An 18,115-nucleotide genomic window follows, 5' to 3' on the forward strand; every position below is an offset into this window, starting at 1 on the left:
CTTAAAAACCTCCAACAAGTTCTACGAATTCTGACTTTGTCCTCCTCCTCCTCCACCACCTACCTGATGTGTCCTATAAGGAGCAACAACTCCCAAGGAGGCACTGACAGCCATGGTAACTCTCCGGACTGAATATGCAACAACAATACTCTTTATTTCAGTCCAACGACCCACAAACACATTTTCTTTTCTTTTTAGAAATATTTTTTATTAGGGATTTAAAAATAACAATTTAACAAAAACACATCACCCACATTTCCCCCCTCCCCCCTAAAAAAAGAGAAAAACCTGCCTTCACACCCCCACCCCCAGACTTCCCTCAGCTCCTCTCTCTGGTTTCTCAGCACATGTTATTCTCTGCAAGTTGTAAAATTGTAAAGATCCTCAATTTATCTATCTGTATGTTGCCAATAAAGAATTTGGGAGTGTTTATTCAAAACCTGCCAAGGAGTCCAGTTCATTTTGTTTTTCTTTAAATACTTTGTAAAAGGTTCCCATTCTTCTTTAAAGTCACAGTTATCTTTGTCACGTAGTCTATGTGCCAATTCTGCCAATTCCGCCTAGTCCATCAATTTCTCTTGCCACAGTTCTTTAGTGCGGATTTCCTCATTCTTCCATCCTTGTGCTATTAAGACTCTTGCTGCCGTTGTCGCATACATGAAAATGCTTTTTAACTTCCTTGGCAGGTCTACAAAAACATTTTCAAAAGCAAAGATACAGAGATACAGGGCAAGGGTTCCAAGGCGGATCACTGTGTTTTAACCAGAGCATGTATGGTTTCTATTTTTTATTATAAGCAAGAGGGCAGACAGCTGGAGGCTGCTGAGTGCAGACTGAGGTTGGTGGGGCATAGCCCCATTTGCCCTTAAGGAGCAGCCTCCACTGTATGTGATCATATATATCATCTATTGAGCATTAAGCCCTTTTGTGATTGTGTATTTGGACCCAGGGCCATAAGTCTTGGCAGGCCAGGGTGCTTGTTTATTTTGCTGCTCTGCTGACAGTCCTACTTCATTCTGGCCCCAACAGGATTTGACCGCTTGACTGTTTGCTTTCTTGGTTGTCCAAGGCTGGATTCCCCCTTTGCCTCCCCTTGCAGATCTGAATAATCTTTTCTCTACAAGGATGTATCTCTCAGTTTCCCTTAGTTTCCCATAGAAACCCCTGTTTCTATTTTGAGCCTGAGAATGAGGAAATGGATTGGAAGCCGTGAAAGAAGATACACTCTATGTTGTTGTGAAATCCTCCTGCATAACCTTGACACTACAGTAAGGATGAACCTAAGCACTAAATAGCATTAAAATAGCACCATGAACCACGAGAACCTAAGGAGAGCCTTCCTGAACCAGTGGTTGAAACTGGTCCAGCATCCTATTCTCACAGTGGCCAACCAGATATCTGTTTCAAGAAGCTCCCCCAAAAGGTCCTGGGCACAACAGAAACTCTCATCACTTGTGATTCCTAGCAACTGTTTTTCAGACAATGACGGCAGAATGGAGACATAGTGACTAGTAGCCGTGTGGTACAGTGGTACCTCGAGTTAAGAACTTAACTCATTCTGGAGGTCTGTTCTTAACCTGAAACTGTACTTAACTCGAAGCACCACTTTAGCTAATGGGGCCTCCTGCTGCTGCTGCAGCGCCGCCACAGCGTGATTTCTGTTCTCATCCTGAAGCAAAGTTCTTATGCGAGGTACTATTTCTGGGTTAGCGGAGTCTGTAACCTGAAGCGTCTGTAACCTGAAGCATCTGTAACCCGAGGTACCACTGTACTTGTGACCCTTTGGATGTTGCTAGACTACAGCTTGCATGATCCCTCACCACTGGTTGTACTGGGGCTGATGAGTACTGGAGACAAACAACATCCAGAGAGTCACAGGTTTCCCAATGAAAATGTAACAGATCATGAGGCAGGGCCCAACCAATGACACGCCACCCAACATTTCTTCAAAGAAAATAGCGATGTCCTACTCCTTAATATTATTATTATTATTATTATTATTATTATTATTATTATTATTATTATATTCTAGCCACTCTAGGGAGCTTCCAACAAACATAAAAACATAATAAAATATCAAACATTAAAAAACCTACAGGTTGATGTCTTCTGATGTCTTCTAAAGGTTAATTATCTCCTTGGCTCAGGAGGGGGGGGGTCACATAACTCTATAACTTCCGATGAAAATAGGGACATTCTACTATACCCGCCAATATTTCTCTGATGAAAATAGGGACATCCTAAGGAAAAGCAGGACATCCTGGCATCAAATCAGAAACTGGGACTGCTTCTGTAAATCTGGGACTGTCCCTAGAAACTAGGGACACTTGGAGGGTCTGCAATGATGCTCCCCCTTTCTGAAAGAATTCATTCTGAAGCTGTTTGTTCTTGTTCTGTGGTCCATTTAAGCCCCGCCCCTCCATTCCTGAAGCCACACCTCCCCTCTCCTAATCCTTAATGAGGCTCTAGGTGTGCCCCCTCCCCACCCATGCAAGGCACACAATTGGAGAATAATGAATCAGAGCACAATAAGCAAAACAGACTATGACACCTCTGCCAGTTGGACCAATTGGAGGCTGGGTGATGTTCAGGCTGGGAGGGGCAAAGCTTGGGGGAAGGAAGATCAGGATGCACACCGGACCTCTGGACAGAGGTGGGGTTATGGAGATGTGGATTAGCCTTGTGGGTTGATAGGAATAACTGGGATGGGAGGCACATTGCAGGCCCTGTGGGGAGGGCCATGGAGCCAGTAGTTGTGTCTCAATCTGGAAAGACTCAAAGGCTTCACGTGCTGAATCTGAAGCCATGGCCTTCAGGACCCTCTCTAGAAACTTAATGGGGAGCCCAAGATCTGTTGAAGTGTTAACGTTGTGAGTCCCTCCATCCTAAGCTCAGGCTGTATATATATGTAAATAAAACCATACATGCCCTAAAGCAGGGGTCAGCAAACATTTTCAGCAGGGGGCCGGTCCACTGTCCCTCAGACCATGTTGTGGGCTGGACTATATTTTTTAAAAAGAAAATGAACGGATTTCTATGCCCCACAAATAACCCAGAGATGCATTTTAAATAAAAACACACATCCTGCTCATGTAAAAACACACTGATTCCTGGACCGTCCGCGGGCTGGATTTAGAAGGCGATCGGGCCAGATCCAGCCCCTGGACCTTAGTTTGCCTACCCATGCTCTAAAGAATCCACAGTCTTCATGGACTTTCATTCCAAGGAAACCAAAACCTGAAAACAGACCTCTGGCACCCTTGGAGCACCTTTCTCCTTGGAGACTGGGGGACATGCAACCCATAACTAAAATATGTAACAAAACTAACACAACACACACAAATTAAAACAGGGGACTCATGTCAATAGATTGGGGCTGATCAATGTGTGAAGCAAAATGCTAGATGAGTCTTTGCAGGGATCTTCTAATATTCTGAGGAACTTTAGAAGAGCTCACCGGATCAAGCCAATGGCATCCTGTTCTTAACCGAGGTGAACCAAATCACCATGGGAAACCTGAGCACAGCAGTGTTCCTATCGTTTCCAGCAACTGACATTCAGAGGCATTACTGCATTCAACCATGGAAGCAGAGAGTAGTCACCATGACCAGTAGTCATCAATGGCCTTTTTCTGATAAACTTGCGTCTTTGCCTACATCTTGCACTTGACTGGGAGTCTCCGATTCAGATTTCTTGCCAATGACCTCTTCTCATCTTTATTCTGTGTCTTCCCTCCCCCCCACCAGCAGGAATGACTTGCAATACAGCTTTGCTATCTGGGAGCAAGTAGGAGTGCAATGATGAATTCACCTTGGGACAGAGAGGATGATACCATTGGAGAGGAGGACAAGCCTTTGAATCAGTACATACGAGAGGGTAGGTCCCCCGATATCTGAGCCCACCATGGCTGGGCAAGATTTTTTTAACATCTATTTCATGTTCACTCAGAAGCAAGCCTTGTTGTGTTCAGTGGGGTTTATTTCCTAGTACAGTGGTACCTTGGGTTAAGAACTTAATTCATTCTGGAGCTCCGTTCTTAACCTGAAACTGTTCTCAACCCAAGGTACCACTTTAGCTAATGGAGCCTCCCGCTGCTGCTGCGGCGCCGTGGCACGATTTCTGTTCTCATCCTGAAGCAAAGTTCTTAATCTGAGGTACTATTTCTGGGTCTGTAACCTGAAGCATCTGTAACCTGAGGTACCACTGTAGTTGTGTTTTAAGGAATGCAGCCCATAGCAATGGGTACTTTCATTTTCTTCATTTTCTTTTCTCAAAATATTTTTATTGATACTTGTCTGAAGATATACAAAAATTCATATCCATTGCATAGTATACTTTTATAATACACTGAAATATTTCATCTAAAAGAGAACAGAGGTGGGAAGAATATTTTAAAAAGTGTGGGGGAGGGAGAAATAAAGGTAGAAAGAAAAAACGTTGGAAGGGAAAAGAATAGGGAGAATAGAGAAAAATAAAAAGACCTTCAGTTCTTTGTCCTGCAGCTACATATAGTATTCACACATTAACACCCGGCCATTCTATCTTCTATAAACTGGTATTTTTTTCAATCTTCAAATGCAGATATTACAAGTTCATTTTCTCTTTCACGCAAAAAAGTCCATAAGAAGTTTCCAGTCCTGCATAAATGTCAATAATGATTTTTCTTTAATTAAAAACATTGTGGAAACTTTTTAATGGGACGGTAACATCCATTCCATTTTTGGACCACATTACTTAATGCAGAGGTAAGAAGAAAATCAGCTTGGTGCACGTGTTAATGTGAAGCAACCACATTTGCAGCTTCCTGAAACAGTATGTAAAGCAAGGAACAGCTTTCCTTTCATGTTTGCACTTCTCCAAATGTTGGGATTTTTCTGCCAGCAAAAGGGGGGGGGGAAGCATTTAATATATGTATATTATAGCAAAGTGTGCATAGCAAATCATGCATAAGTATTAATAACCAGTGCTTTTCCCCCCTAAAAAAAATGTTTGGGGTACTCTCATTTTGACTCAAGAAAACCACCATTTTATAGTTCGAATTGGGAAAAATAAATACAGTAAATGGACAAAAGTATGAAGCTACTACATACAAAATGTTTAGGGATATGCGTGCCTTTGCTTTCCCCCAGGAAGGAAGCACTGTTAATAACATACCAAAAAATGCATTCTGTTTGGGAGAAATTATTTGCAAAAGTTGGGCAGCCCCCACTGGTCGCACCACTAATAAGGCTTCACTTCTGATGGCTGTCTGCTCTGTCTCATCGCACACATTCCCTCTCTTCCTATAGGGCTGAATCACCTTCGCCAGGAACAGCTCCTCTGCGACACAACCATCGTGGCCAAAGGCGAACGGTTTCCCTGTCACAGGTATTTATTTATACATTTTGGGGTTACTATTTGTCATGCAGGCAAAGGGCCTGCTCTGGGTTTAGAAGGGCCCTGGGCAAGACACTCTCCATGTGGTTCCCTCTCCATGTGACTGGATCTCATCACCACCTGCTCCTCTTCCTTGTAATTACAGTGGTACCTCGGTTTATGAACAGGCCTGTTTACGAACTATTTGGTTTATGAACTCTACAAAACCGAAAGTGGTGTTCTGGTTTGTGAACTTCACCTCGGTATGGAAGCCAAATGATGGAAGGGTACTGGTGGCGGGAGGCCTCATTAGGGAAAGCGCGCCTCGGTTTAAGAACGGATTTGGTTTAAGAACGGACTTCAGGAACGGATTAAGTTCGTAAACCGAGGTACCATTGTACCACCACATGCATGCTTACTTGGACTCCAAATCAATTCAGTCTAGCCAGCATGCCTCATGGTCAGGCATGATAGGAGTTGTAGTTGTAGCAACATTGGAAGGTCCTTGGGACTTGACATCCCTGGTTTAGGGCAACTCACACAGAATGCCCTGTTGACATTCTTTGCTATATAGCTCTTTCCAGCATAATCCTGGAAATTCTTGTGCTAAGCTTCCTAGATCTACTCGCATTGGGTCATTGGGTCATTCTCTACCATGGTTGAAACAGCATCCATGTACTCATGAGGTATGGGGTGGTTTGGGTGCTGGGCTCCTGTTCCCATCAGCCATAATCACTATGAGGTTTTTCCTACAACCAAGTGGGCATATACGTTTTATGAAACATCAAACAAAATAAATTATGGGACCTGTAGTCCACCAACATTTGGAGGTGCTTAGGCCTCCCCATCCCCAGTTTAGGGGAACTCCTATAGAATCAAACAATGGTCAGAAGTGGGGTCATCATTCTTTTTTTTTTTTCAGGCTACAAGAGGCTGCTATAATTAGAAACAAAATATGGGAGCTGGTAGACACAGGAACATTAGAAACTGTCTTATGCTAAGTCAGACCTTTGGTCTATCTAGATCAGGGTTGCCTACACTGTGAGTCAATGCTTTTAAACTCGCTCATAAATGGTTTGGAGTTAGGGCTGAGCAGTGAGGTAGCCCAAGTCTGCTGACAGAGATTCCACATGGTTCAAGGTAGCTAAGGAATGCTGAATTAGAGATTGATACCCTGACCTCCAAATGTTGACACATCCCTCCCTTTCTGTCGTTTAGGATGCTTCTTGCTACCATCAACCCCTACTTCCGAGCCATGTTCTCCAACTCCTTCCGGGAGTCAAAGGATGGAGAGGTTCTGCTGCAAGACATGGAGCCCTCCATTGTCCAAGCTGTGGTGAACTATTTCTACACGGAGGAGATTGCGATCGTGCCGGAGATGGCCCAAGACCTGTTTGTAGCAGCCAGCAGGCTTCAAATCCTTCCACTGCTCGAGAGTTGCTCCAGGTAATCCCTAAATAATGCTGCGTCTTTGAACATTGGAATCCTCTTTACTGCCTTATACCAAGTTAGACCATTGTTCCATCTATCTCAGTATTGTCTCCACTGGCTGGCAGCAGCTCTCGAGCGTTTTCAGAGTGAGGTTTCTTCTGACCTTATCTGGAGATGCTGGGATCAAACCTTGGACTTGATGCTCTGAGCTATGGTCCATCCCTAAATATGAAGCAAGATTCTAGTCCTCCCATTTGTGAACAAAGGGCCGGCTTAATCAGGAAGCAGCTTTACAGTGAGTCAAATCAGTGACTGTCTAGCTTTGTACTGTGAACAGTGGGTGGCAGTGATTGCTCTCCTGGGTTTCAGGCAGCAGTCTCTCCCAGACCTACCTGAAGATGCTGGGCATTGAATCTGGGATCTTTCACTTGCAAAACAAATCCTCCAGCCCTGGGCAATGGCCCCTTAGTGGGAAATGCCCATCTTGTTTTGTATCGCTTGTCCAGGGAGTGACCTGTGCAACTCACTCCGTTTGTTCTCAGGTAGGGAATTTATTAAGTAAAAAGGCAACCAATGTTCAAGCAAAATGATACCCATCTTCATTGATTCTACTGCAATAAAGGACGGTTCCATAAAGGGATGGGAACTGTAATGAACACAGGGTCTTTTCAGCTTTCATGCCACCTCACAATCACCCAATTAATTAGACAAGGCACATCACATTTGCCGTACAATTATTGCCATGTTGTCCATTACATGTCAGCTAAGCCAGTGGCGGGTGGCAGGATGCGGGTGGCGCTGTGGGTTAAACCACAGAACCTAGGGCTTGCTGATCAGAAGGTCAGTGGTTCAAATCCCCGCGACGGGGTGAGCTCCCGTTGCTCGGTCCCTGCTCCTGCCAACCTAGCAGTTCGAAAGCACATCAAGTGCAAGTAGATAAATAGATACCATTCCAGCAGGAAGGTAAACGGTGTTTCCGTGCACTGCTCTGGTTCACTAGAAGTGGCTTAGTCATGCTGGCCACATGACTGTATGCCGGCTCCCTCAGCCAGTAAAGTGAGATGAGCGCCGCAACCCCAGAGTCGTCTGCAACTGGACCTAATGGTCTGGGGTCCCTTTACCTTTACCTAAGCCAGTGACATGACATCTTTATGGATCGGCCAAGTTAACGGCACAGGTTGGACAGTAGTACAAGCCGATCAGAACAGTAAACAGGAGCAGATTGCACAGAAAGTGTATCTCCATCTTCTCTGCCTGTAATTGATGTGAAAGGAGGACCCCTTTGTAATAAGGCCTTTCTGCCTCTTGTGTAACTACAGACAACCCCTGATTTGCGTGGTAGTTGCATTCCCGGTCATTGCGTGTGATGGTGGAGCATGCATAAGCCCACTCCTCCCTGTTATGCCCCTGCCCCACCTCCTTCTGCCTCCTGTTCCACCCTCTTTTCTGGCTGCTTCCGGGTTGCCGCAATACACACTTGCATGGCCGTGCGTCAATTGGACTCACATAAATTGGTTGTTGCCTGTATGTTCAAGCTATTGCAGATTCTGGGGAAGTGGAATATTAGGATACAAAGACATTCCCTTCTCAAATCAAGTGCACTTCCACCACATGCTTAAGCAATAGGGTACATTTTTCTCAGTTTCTTGATTTTCCAACCATCAGTTTGCCCCATTTCCGTATCAAAATTTCTTTTTATAAGCTTGCGGGAAAATTGGCAGAGCTTTTTTTAGTGCCTTTCTCCTAGGTATATGCATTTTGGTACGCAATTCTGTAAGCATTTTTTTCCTTTTCTTTTGCAAGCAATAATGTAGATGCTCCCCTTTTGACTGGAGAACTGCTTCACACAATTGTTGAAAAATGGCTATGTTTTCACATTGCCTTTAGATTCAAGAAGTGTAGATTAGGTAGATTGACTTTAAAGCGTGAACCAAAGTAATTTCTCCCCCATGAGTCAGGAGTGCCATCTGCAGGGCTCATGCACAATTCCAGATAAGATGTAGTGTGCCAAAGAGTTGCATTCATATTATTCAGCCTGAACACTTGGATTTTGCTATTATATTCTGATTACAGGCACAGAGTAGTTTAATAGTCAACCCCTCTTCCCAGGAAACTCTAGGAATTATTGCTCTGGGAGGGGAATAATGCTCTCTTAACAACCCTCTCAGTTTTTAAATAAATTTTATTTATAGATTTTTCAAAAAAACAAAACAAAAATAAAGTGTACAACTTTTTCAAATTAACATTCAATTAGTATTTGAATTCCCTTCCAGCCCTCCATGGTTTCCCCAATTTTTCTAATATTGCTGTATATTATAATTATTCTATATATTACCTCCTCCACAGTATTCTCAGATATGTATTTTACTGTTCTTCTTACTCTAAACCTGCTTGTGTTTCAACATGTTTACAATGATTTTTTTTAGATGACTTTTAAAAAAAATCATTGTAGCTGCTGCTACAATGATTTTTTTTAAAAAAAAAGTCATCTACAAACATTTTCCAATCCTGCTGAGAAACAGTCTCATCTTGATCTCTAATTTTACTAGTTAGATTTGCTAATTCAGCATATTCCATCAGTTGGGTCTCCTAACAACTCTCAGCACCCTTAACAAACTGCACTTCCTAGGTTCTTTTTGGAGAAACTGTTTAAATTCTCCCGATGCTGCTTTAAATAATTTTGTGCAGATGTGGCCATATGCATCTTGTCTAGCTCATCTTCAGCAGCAGTGTGTCCTTTTTTTAGCTGTGGTCTAAACCACTGAGCCTCTTGGGCTTGCCAGTCAGAAGGTTGGTGGTTTGAATCTCCACGACGGAGTGAGCTCCCATTGCTCTGTCCCAGCTCCTGTCAACCTACCAGTTTGAAAGCATACCAGTGCAAGTAGATAAATAGGTACCACTGTGGCAGGAAGGTAAATGGCGTTTCCATATGCTCTGGTTTCTGTCATGGTGTCCCGTTGTGCCAGAAGCGGTTTAGTCATGCTGGTCACATGACCTGGAAGGCTGTCTGTGGATAAATGCTGGCTCCCTCAGCTTGAAAGTGAGATGAACCCCATAGTCACCTTTGACTGGACTTAACCATCCAGGGATCCTTTACCTTTTTACCTTCCCATCTGTCCGCCCCAGATACCTCTTGGAACACATCTCCCCAGAGAACTGCCTTTCGCTCTACCAACTGGGCTTCGCACACAGCGACCCTGAGCTCCTCCAAAAAGCCAAGACCCTGGTCAACCTGCACTTCAAGCGCCTCTCCATTGAGGACAACACCTTCACCGACTTGAACCCCAGTACCCTCATCAGCATCCTCTCCTTGGACAGTCTGGTGGTCTCTTCTGAACTCACCGTCTACCGGGCCATGTGGCGCTGGGTGATGGCCAAGAGCGAGAGTGAGAGCGACAGCCGCCTGCCGTTCCTGGGGCAGCTCCTGACGCATGTGCGCCTCCCGCTCTTGACCCAGGAGGAGCTGAGGGTGGTCCAGTCCGAGCTGATGTGCCACAGGGACGTCCGCCTGCAGTGGAAGCGCTTCAACCGCCAGGAGAGGCTGCAGCTCAGCGGAGGCCTGCGAAGAGGGATGTACTCCACCTGCATCATCTGCGTGGACCTCTTCAACATGGAAGGCCCAGGACTGAAGACCAAGGACTTCCAGGTCGGCTGCTTCGACCCGCAGGCTGAAACGTGGGGAAAAATGCCCCTGTTGAAATGCCTGTATTGCGCCCGCTGTGTGGCCGTCGGGGACAAGCTGTACGTCACCGGAGGGGTCCACACGGATGGCTCTTATTCGGACACGATGCACGAGTACAGCCCCTTAAGGGGTCGCTGGACTCAGCTCCCTTCCATGTCTGTGGCCAGGGCCTCCCACGGCTTCCTCGCCTGCAACCAGCAGCTGTTCGCCATAGGTGGCTGGTGCAAGTACAAGGTCTACCTCGACACAGCGGAGTGCTTCAATTTGGAGAGAAAGTTCTGGGCCCCGATTAAAAGGATGCCTTTTGCGCTCAGCCACTTTGCCTCGGCGGCACTCAGGAACAAGCTCTATCTGGTCGGCGGCGTCACAAACACCGTCGGCTCAGGGTACGCTTCCCGGAAGGTCCTGATCTACGAAGTAAGCTGTGACACGTGGACTCAAGTGTACCTGGACAACGAGTGCTACTGGTCTGGCGCTGTGGCCATGAACAACGGGATCTATGTGATCGGGGGCTACGTCCGGAGCCAGATGAGGCATAACCGGCACTGGTCGGAAAGAGGGAACCTGCGCTGCACCCGGAAGTGCTTCTTTCTGGGGGAAGATGGCCAGTTGGACAGGAGAGTCACTATCCCCAGGCTGCCCATAAAGCTGGCGGGGGCCGGTGTGGTGCGATGGAAGCACCGCATTTACGTGCTGGGTGGGGAGAACAACCTGGAAGGAGAGAACGAAGAGGAATATTATAACACTGTTTACTACTGGGAACTCGGAGCCCCTAAGTGGGTCCAGTGCCAGGAGAGGCTGCCATTCACCAGCTGGGGACTCAGCGGCTTTGGCTGCACCACCATGAAGGTCCCCAAAAAGCCCATCCTAGAGCTTTTCCGAAAGACGTCGGTTGCGCTGACAGCCATAGAGGTGGTGAGGCTCACAGACAGCTTGCAAAGTTGCAGCAATGATCTGCCTGAGAAACCTGAAGGCACTTAACTCCCGAGAGGTGTAGAACAGAAGGACTAGTCATTACCTACTTACTTGTGTTCAGTTTTTTATTTGTAATTTGTATGATTTCCCATCTAAGTGGTGTAAGAGAGGGCCGGGGAACCTCAAACCCAGGGGTAGGGTTGCCACCTTTGCTCAGGCAAAATACAGGATAGGATAGCGGGCTGGTTGTGGGCTGGGTGGGGTGGCAATTGTCCCTGCCCCCTGGTGCTGAAATGACTTTAAAGCAATCAGTTGCATTCTATTGCAGCCAACCCTGATGCCACTCTGGAATTTGTCACACGCAGACACACGTGCTCATGAATTTGCAAACCTGCCTCTGTTTTGCTACCCAGAGCTTTCAAACACATCCAGTACTGTACGTTCAGGCCAGGACAAAAATAAATAAATAGTCAGGCATATTCTGATGAGGAAACAGGCTTTGTTCCACATGTTATGCTTCTGGAAAGAAAAACATTGGGAGTGGAGGGCAAGCCTTATGGGGAGCTACTTCTCCCTCACCCTGCTCTCTCAAATATCCTGTAGATAACTATGTTAATAACTGGGGCTTCTGAGCTACACTGACACAAAACCGCTTGTTTCTAGAATCTCGGAACCTGTTTCTCTCTGAGGAACGCAGTGGTGTAGCATGGGTTGCCAGAGCCCAGGGCTACTTAAAGGGGGGAATGGAAGGGATGGAACTGGGTGGAGTATGCATGTGTATTCAACTGCTTAACAGCACCTGCGTTATCCAGGAGATTGCAGCCACAGAAATAAGAAGAGTCATTCCGTTGTCTGGAGAGGTCATTTCCTGGTTTACATGGAGAAGCACGGAGCCCAGTGATGGATGCATGCAGCTGTATTGAGGTAGCACCAAGTGTTGAAATTTTGCGCCTGTAACAATTTTGCACCCGGGGCAACTGCCCCTATGCCCACCCCCATGCTGCACCACTGGAGGGATGCGGCCCGACACTCCCAGGCTGCAGCTCTTTGGATAGGCACCTTAACCCATGCCAAAGGTGTAGGGGACTGGAAGGGACAACATGAAAGCCTTGCCCTCGTTTGCTCCTCCTTGCAGGTGGGATAAGGAGAGGGGGTGAGGAGGAAAAAAGGAAAGGAAAGAAACAAGAGGCAGGCAGGCAGGGAGAGAGAATGTGTGCACACAGAAATAGGGGAAATACAGGACAAACTGTCCTGTATTGAATCAATGCCTAGCATAGAATTTTATAAGGGACAATCTGGTATTATACAGGATGGGTGGCAACCCTACTAAGAGGCCATGTGTACCCCTCTAGGCCTCTAGAGCCAGTGTGGTGTAGTGGTTAAGAGCGGTAGTCTCGTAATCTGGGGAACCGGGTTCGTGTCTCCGCTCCTCCACATGCAGCTGCTGGGTGACCTTGGGCCAGTCACACTTCTCTGAAGTCTCTCAGCCCCACTCACCTCACAGACTGTTTGTTGTGGGGGAGGAAGGGAAAGGAGAATGTTAGCCGCTTTGAGACTCCTTCGGGTAGTGATAAAGCGGGATATCAAATCCAAATCCTCCTCCTCCTCCTCCTCCTTTGCCTGGCGCTTGTGACTCTCTCCAGACCACAACCCCTCTCCAGCCACCCAAGCTTTCCCCAGGCCACTCCCCTCACCAGTCCTGCTTCACACCCTCCTTGAATGTTTTTCCTAGTAGGAATGTGTCTTAGAACTCATGGTGATGCTGTTCTCATTATCAGGATAGTGAGGGCTGTGTGAGTGTATATAGAAGCCAGCCTACTGTGCAAAGGTATAATTCACTGCCATTGCTCCGTCCACTTTTTCCTATGGCCCTGCCAACTTCTGGCATGTGGCCCCCAGAATGTGGCCTGAAAGGGAATGGGTCCCTCAGGCTGAAAAAATGTCTCCCACCCTACCTATCAGGTATGATTCCAAGAGAGATGAGCAGGAATGCTTGGTCTGGACATAACAGAATCCTGGCGAAATGGAAACAACATGGTTATCTCTGGGAAGGATGGAGAAGGGCTTCCTGGAGATGAGGGTCTCTCTTTACATCCAATAGGGCATTTCTAGTGATTGCAATCCCCAAAAGGTTAGACTCCTTCACAGAATTGTTGTAAATGACAATTCAGTACTGGGGTTGTATGATCCACTCTCCTGACCAAAATGCCCAGGTGATCTTGAGCTGGAGAAGGAGATCAAGGGAGCATCCAAAAGAGGATTTATACTGTAGTAATAGTTTATTTTAATTACTCTCGCTTAGACTGAGTGTGTGTGTGTCACAACAAAGAGGCAAGCTGTTTAAATGTCCTAGAATTTGGGTGAGCAGCAAAGTAGCCAAGTTTGCTCCAAACTCCTCCAAACTGGGTGAATGGGCAAGTAAAATGGCACGTGCGATTCAAAGAAGCAGGTGTAAAGTGATGGACATGTGTGGGTGTCCTGATCTCTCACACTCATGGGGTCTGAACTGGAGCTGACTAACCAGGAACAATGTTGTAACAGATAGGTCAACAAAGATATCAACTGCAGCAGCTGTGGGGGGGGGGAAAGGTAAATTTCACACAAGGGATCACGAGGACAAGGACTGGAAATAAAACTGTTGTCAGGGACAGGGTAGAGGAGGAGGAATGGTGGAGGCTGCCTCCCCATCCTGACACTTCCAGGGAAGAAGAAGAGGAAGACAGTATAGATTTACAACAGTGGTTTGTGGTAAGTAACAACCCAGAGGCAGATGAGGGGGAAAGTTGGGAAAAAATACCACATGGAGTCTAGTCTGGACTACGGGAAAGGGGCTGATTTGTTGAAAAGGGTCAAAAACACTACCAAGCTGGAGTTCCCACGAGTGAAAGGAAAATATGAAGAAGAGCTGCGGAAGGGACATGGAAGAGATTTGAAGGCCTCGGATATAAGATCACCAGGTTAATGTGCCAGACTAATGGGATAAAAAGGACTGACAATCCCGGGACCTGGGGGAGGGGACGCTGGAAGAAGATTGGATTGTTTTTATTTCTGTTTTCTATCATTAGGAATGTTTTATAAAATTGATGAACGTTGGAAAAATGCTGAAATGAAATTACTTGGTGTCAGGGAACTGACATCGGAGCTAGAGGCGGAGGGAAGACTCTCAAATGATGCTGGAGAAGGGCCCAGCAGGGAGAGAGGCAGCTCCACAGATGGGGAAGCAAATCAGTGCAACACCAGGGATATAGAGGGGCTGATGGGGGAATCGGCGAGAGGGCTCCAGGACTCTTCACCGGACACCAGCGGGGAGAGCACGGGTCCTCCGCTACCCACGCCCACCCTGCGCAGAAGACTTCCGCGCAGAGAGAGTAAGAGGAGACTGGGTGTCTGTCAGGGTTACTTCCAGATCCTAGCTCACAGAGGATCACGCTAGCCAGCGATCGTTAAATAAAAGTCTTTATTGAGTTACAGTCTCCATTCTCGAGCTGCTGCGTGCAACCCTACGTCTTATGCTTAGATCGGCGAAGCTCCGTCTGAGTCTCCGCCCCTTGCGCACCAACTTAATATCCTAGCCCTGCTCCACCTTTTCCGCCTGACAGTTCTCCTCTGGGTCCCTCTGCCCCCCTGGGTCTCTTCCTTCCGGGATTCTTCTGACGCTGACCCCCCTGACTCTCCTGTCTCCTTGCGCCGGGCTTTAGGACCTGGCTCCCTTTCCGGGCTGCCTACTGCGCCACCTTCCTGTGCATTTGAACTTGGCGCGCGCGCCCAACCTTCCACTTTCTGTCTAACCGTCACTTCGCTCCCCGATGAAGGTGTGGCCACTCCTGACTCGTGCCCTCCCTCCTGTTGCGAGCTGCCAGCGCTTGCTCCCTGGCGCTCTTCCTCTTTCCTACTCTCTGGCGGTGACGTTGGTCCCGATCTCCAACTGCTGCCCTCTGAGTCCCCTCTGGCTCTTTCTTCCTGGGGTGTCCCCCTAGTCTCCCCCCTTGCCCTGGCCACTGGTGCTCCTTTTTGTGAATCTTCTGATTCACTGGAAAGGCTCGGAGATCTCGGGTCGTCGTCATCACTCATCCTTTCTTCTGCCTCCTCCCCCTCGCTCTCTGTTTCCTCCCTTGCCCTCGCCTCTGCTCCTGAACCCCTGACATCCATCCCCCCTCGAAGCCCCCTCTTCCCCCCTCCCCTCCTTCCGGTGCGGGAACTGGGTGCTGCAGTGTCAAAGGGACGAATGTCGGGTACAGTTCGCTTCCCGTGGCGGGCCTCCATCCGAAGTCTTCTGGTTCTTCCTCCCTGCTCTCGTCGACGACGGTCACCTCTGCTTCCATCTCTGTGCCACCGTGCTCGAGACCCTGGTCGTCCCCGAAAACGTCCATGTCCGTCTCTCCCTCGCTTCCTTCTGGAGGCGTTGCTCGTCCTGGACCCTCCAGCCACTTCCTGCGCCACTGCTCCTCTGGTCGATCATCCCACCAATACGAGGGTTCTGAAGCAGATCCCAAGGGCGACCCCTCCGGGGAACGGGCGTCTCGTGTCGGTTCCTCATCCGAGTCGAACCCCCGGAACGTGCTGGCTGAAAGCGTGGGCGTGAAAAGCCAGTCGTCGAAAAAGTCCGCTGGCATTGGCCTATGGGGGAAGAGGGCATGAAACTTTTCCTTGAGCAGAGGTTCATCTAAAGCGTAGCCCGGCACCCAGCTGTTGGCACTGGCCGGGGTGCCCTCCTTAGCGAGAAGGTATTCTACCCCCTCTTCCCCCCATCTGGAGTCCAAAATCTCCGTGACTTCGTTGATGCGCACCTCCTGTGCCACTCCCCGTTGCCTGGTTCCCTCTCGGAGCGGACTCGGCGCCGTTTCGGGTTCCTGAAACCTGTGCGGTGCCTTGTAGGGAGTGAGCACCGATCTGTGGAACACCGGATGCATTCTGGAACCCTCCGGAAGCGCCAGCCTGAAGGCCACCGGGTTGACCTGCTCTTCGACTTGGTAGGGCCCCAGTTGCTTATGCCCTAGTTTCTTCTTGGCCAACGACCTGGCCGGCACTGCATGGGCTGCTAACCAGACCCAGTCTCCCACATGGATCTCTTCGCCAACCCTTCTGTGTTTGTCTGCCTGCACCTTGTATGCGTGTTTGGCCAGCTCCAGGTGCCGCCGCAGCTGATCGTGGACCTCCTGCAACTCCGACGCGAACGCATCTGCTGTCTGCGGCTCCCCCTCCACCAGTCTTTCCAGTCCCGGGAAGGTTCTGGGGTGCCTCCCGTTGTTGGCGAAGAACGGCGTGACCCCCGTGGACACGTGCTTCGTGTTGTTGTAGGCGAACTCGGCGAGCGGCAGGTAATCCACCCACGTCGCAGGCTGTTGATTCGCATAGCATCTCAGGTACTGCTGCATGATGGCATTGACCCGCTCCGCTTGCCCGTTGGTCTGCGGGTGTCTCGCCGACGCCAGGTTGATCTTGACGTTTAGGAAGCCCATCAGCTTCTGCCAGAAATTCGAGATGAACTGCCGCCCGCGGTCGGACAGAATAGACCGTGGCAGACCGTGAACCTTGAACACGTGGTCTATGAACAGTTTGGCGGTTTGTTCCGCCGTGGCCACCTTCGCACACGGGATGAAATGTGCCATCTTGGAGAACAAGTCCACCACCACCAGCACGGCCGTCTTGCCCCTCGAGCTGGGCAGATCCGTGACGAAGTCCAGGGCGACTCTCTCCCATGGCTCGACTGGAGTTTGCAGCGGTTCCAACAGTCCGGCCGGCGGTCTGTGCACTGGTTTGGCCCTCTGGCAGGTGTCGCACCTCGCCACATAGTCCGCGACCTCCCCTCTCATTCCGGGCCACCAGAAATCCCTGGCGACTAATTCCACCGTCTTCTCCTTGCCAAAGTGCCCGGCAGTGGGCGCGTCGTGCAGCTGATGCAGTACCTTGGCGCGAAGTTCGTCTCCCGGCACGTAGATGGCCCCTTTGCGGATGAGCAATCCATCTCTCAGCTGGAACCCGTCGGTCGCTGCCGTGCCCCTTTGCATCTCTGCCATCTTTGCTTGCGCGAAGGAGTCATTCTGCAACGCTCGTCGCACCGCCTCCAGGTCCACTGTCGCCGCAGCGCACGCCCACACTGTTGGTGCGAAGATGTGCATGGCGGCCGCTGGCGTGGCGTCCTCCAGATACTGTGGCTTACGGGAGAGCGCGTCCGCCATGATGTTGGTGTCCCCCGGGACATACTCTATTCGGAAGTCGAAGTTCGCAAAGAACTCAGCCCAACGTATCTGCCTCTGGTTCAGGAACTGTGCCGTGCGCCAGTGCTCCAGATTCTTGTGGTCCGTGCAGACCTGCACCGTGTGCTTGGCTCCAATCAGGAAGTGCCTCCATGCTTTGAACGCTGCATGAATAGCCAGCAACTCCCTGTCCCAGATGGTGTAGTTCTGTTCGGACTTGCTGAGCTTCCTGGAGTAAAACGCTCCGGGCCTCCAAACCCCCTGCGGGTCCTTCTGCAGCAGGACTGCTCCGACGGCCCTGTCCGAGGCGTCTGTTTCAACTCTCATCGGCCTGCTGGGGTCGACATGAAGCAGCTGTTCCTCCGACGCGAAAAGACGCTTGAGTGCCTGAAAGGACTGCTCCGCCTGCGCTGTCCAGATGAACTTCTTTTTCTTGGAACTGAGCGTGTCCGTGATGGCCGCTGTCTGCATAGCGAAGCCTTTGATGAACTTGCGATAGAAGTTCGCGAAGCCGACAAACCGTTGGACCTCCTTC

The 18,115-nt window shown here is 48.9% G+C and overlaps 1 protein-coding gene across 1 annotated transcript; it reads left to right on the forward strand.

The window, feature by feature from the left end:
* Positions 1-2,558: 2,558 nt before the first annotated feature.
* LOC309527489 (kelch-like protein 38) lies at positions 2,559-11,449 on the forward strand (the record flags this gene model as incomplete). The annotated part of the gene is made up of 5 exons (XM_082214318.1): positions 2,559-2,653; positions 3,750-3,876; positions 5,289-5,367; positions 6,574-6,801; positions 9,913-11,449. Exons 2-5 carry the CDS (start codon positions 3,798-3,800, stop codon positions 11,447-11,449), a joined length of 1,923 nt encoding a protein of 640 aa, XP_082070444.1. The 5' UTR covers positions 2,559-2,653; positions 3,750-3,797.
* Between the last annotated feature and the right edge of the window lie 6,666 nt (positions 11,450-18,115).

Source organism: Podarcis vaucheri (genome assembly GCF_965113315.1).
Source record: "Podarcis vaucheri genome assembly, chromosome: 2".
In the NCBI taxonomy this organism is placed as follows: Eukaryota; Metazoa; Chordata; class Lepidosauria; order Squamata; family Lacertidae; genus Podarcis; species Podarcis vaucheri.